Source organism: Volvox carteri (assembly GCF_000143455.1).
Source record: "Volvox carteri f. nagariensis unplaced genomic scaffold VOLCAscaffold_19, whole genome shotgun sequence".
Classification (NCBI taxonomy): domain Eukaryota; kingdom Viridiplantae; phylum Chlorophyta; class Chlorophyceae; order Chlamydomonadales; family Volvocaceae; genus Volvox; species Volvox carteri.
In genome coordinates, this window is record NW_003307562.1 from 1975793 (window position 1) to 1978088 (window position 2296).

At 52.6% G+C, this 2296-nt stretch overlaps 1 protein-coding gene across 1 annotated transcript in view; it reads left to right on the forward strand.

Moving 5' to 3' along the window:
* The window catches only part of VOLCADRAFT_91151 (uncharacterized protein), a gene marked incomplete at both ends in the record, with an annotated part of 10533 nt that extends 9930 nt beyond the window's left edge, over window positions 1-603 (forward strand). The window contains one exon of the mRNA XM_002950549.1: window positions 565-603. Within this exon, the coding sequence (XP_002950595.1) occupies window positions 565-603 (39 nt within the window). The remainder of the gene's footprint in view (window positions 1-564) is intronic.
* Between the last annotated feature and the right edge of the window lie 1693 nt (window positions 604-2296).

The following is a 2296-nucleotide window of genomic DNA, read 5'->3' on the forward strand; positions in this document are numbered from 1 at the left end:
TCATGGGGTGCCGTCCCTACATGTGTGTGACGTATGCTTGCCGGGGTGTTTGTGTCAGTGTGTGTGTGTGTATGTCAGTGTGTGTGTGTGTGTGTTTCAGTGTGTGTGTGTGTGTCAGTGTGTGTGTGTGTCAGTGTGTGTGTGTGTGTCAGTGTGTGTGTGTGAGTGTATGTGTGTGTGTCGGTGTGTGTGTGTGTCGGTGTGTGTGTGTGTGTGTCAGTGTGTGTGTGCGTTTGCGGCTGCGGGCATTCACATACAGGTGCTAGGCATGTAACAGAATAGACATCCACTTAACCTAGGTGCGAGAACATATCGTCGGGTGAGAAGCTGCGGGCGAGTGAGCGAATGAAGCTGGAATAGTTAGTGATTGAGAAAAACGATTACGAGTGTTGAGTGCGACCGATACCGATACGGAGAAAAGTCCTCCTCGGCTTTTTGACTGGGGGGCCGGGGGCTTGGGGTTCTCCTCCTCCTAAGCGCCAGTGGAGACGTGGTACGTATGTTCGTCTGTCTGTTTGCCTGTCTGGCCCCCGCAACCGGCGGGAGGTCCCCGCCGTGACGCAGGCTGGCGGCACAGGACGCTGCGAAATAAAACTCTACTGAGAGTCATACTGCACTGCCCGCGTTGTGCGGAATGAATGGACCATCACCACCATCACCATCACAATCTCGTTAATGGGGCGTACGGCGTCCCGGGTGATGTGTTCGGACGCTGCGAGGAAGCATGTATGCATGTATGTCAGCATGTGTTGTGTGTTTTAAGATACTACACACAATAAATCCCTACAACGGCAGATAATTTAAGAAAAGGCGTAAGCCATTTAGTCGTACCAAAGGGAAGCAGGTTTGCCGTACTTTACACCAGCCAAACGGAGCAGGACTACACACGGACATGGATATACAGAGATATAAAGACATACATACATACATAGGCAGGCGGCTGGCAGAGGTTAAGGCCTGACTTCTGCTCCCAGTTGACCCAGTCGACCCGGGTTCAAATCCGCCTGCCGGCTCCTCGGGTGTTTGAGGAGTGATGAAATGGGAGGTGGCCCCCCATCTTATGGACGGTGTAGGACGTGATAATATCAACTTGCGAGCTGACCAGGAACTAAGTTGATGCGCCGTTGATCCGCTAGATTTGGTTGGATGCTGGTGGTGAGTTGCCGAACTCAACGAATACATTCTGAAGTCGGATGGGGTGACGGATTAGGGTGCCCCTCTAGCAGGGGAGAGCAGGGACTGCCCCGGGAAAGGGGGCCGCTGGCGAAGTTAACCACCCTGTAACAACATACATACATACAAAAGAGCGCACAAGACATCCTTCCTGAGCGTAACAGATACACAGCACTATCCGCACTGCGGCCATTGGATGTGCGAGTGCTGTCGTTTCCTCCAACTTGTGTGTCTGTTGTACGCACATATGTATGTAGGCACATCGACGAGTGTGAACTAGCGGCTCACCACGAATGCACGTACCGCCCTTCCCCCTCTTTTCCCCTCCGTGGGAACCTCCTCCGCCCTAACCCCTCCTGCCCTTATTTTACAACGAGGTGCCATGGGTAGCTTAAACCATGGGGAAGTAACAATTCGACATATTGGTGCCGTACAATAACGATGCATCAAGGTGCCGTACACAGTGTGGCAAGCAGGCCTAGCGGTGGCAAGGGTGCGTACTTGAAAATTGTTTTTACTCACTTGCCCGCTCTCAGTCACCCTAGCTGCTGTCCAAAGAAAGAAGAAGTAAGGGGGATAAGAAGTAAAGGAGACGGGAACGCCCTGGAGTGGGAAATCCGCCGCCGCGAAGGAAAAAATCGTCATCCGGGGCCCCCGCTTGCCATCGTAAATATCCTTGCAACGTCGCCTGATGCTGAGGCTGCTGATACTGAACATCATCCCTTCTAGCTCCAAAACAATTCCACATCAACATAGTCAAGACTCCTCATTCCAGCATAATTACTTCACCACAACACACGGCAAAAATATTTAGCTCTGCACTGCACAACTCAACTCAACCCACGTGCTTAGCACTCAAGGAGAGCGTCCCCCTCCCCCACTCGCCCGCCGCACATACACATACACACACATACACACACATACACACTCACACATATACACACAGCTCAGCGCCGCCGCCGCAGCCCATTAATCTTCTTCCCATCCTTGCGCTCTCTCCAACTTTACATTCTTCATCTCAGTAACAGCTCTACAATTGTGAACTAGGTGTGATGACGTCATTCGGGAGGGAGCGGGGACGGACCTCGTCCGAGAGCGCTTCTCTGCACACACCCTCACCCCC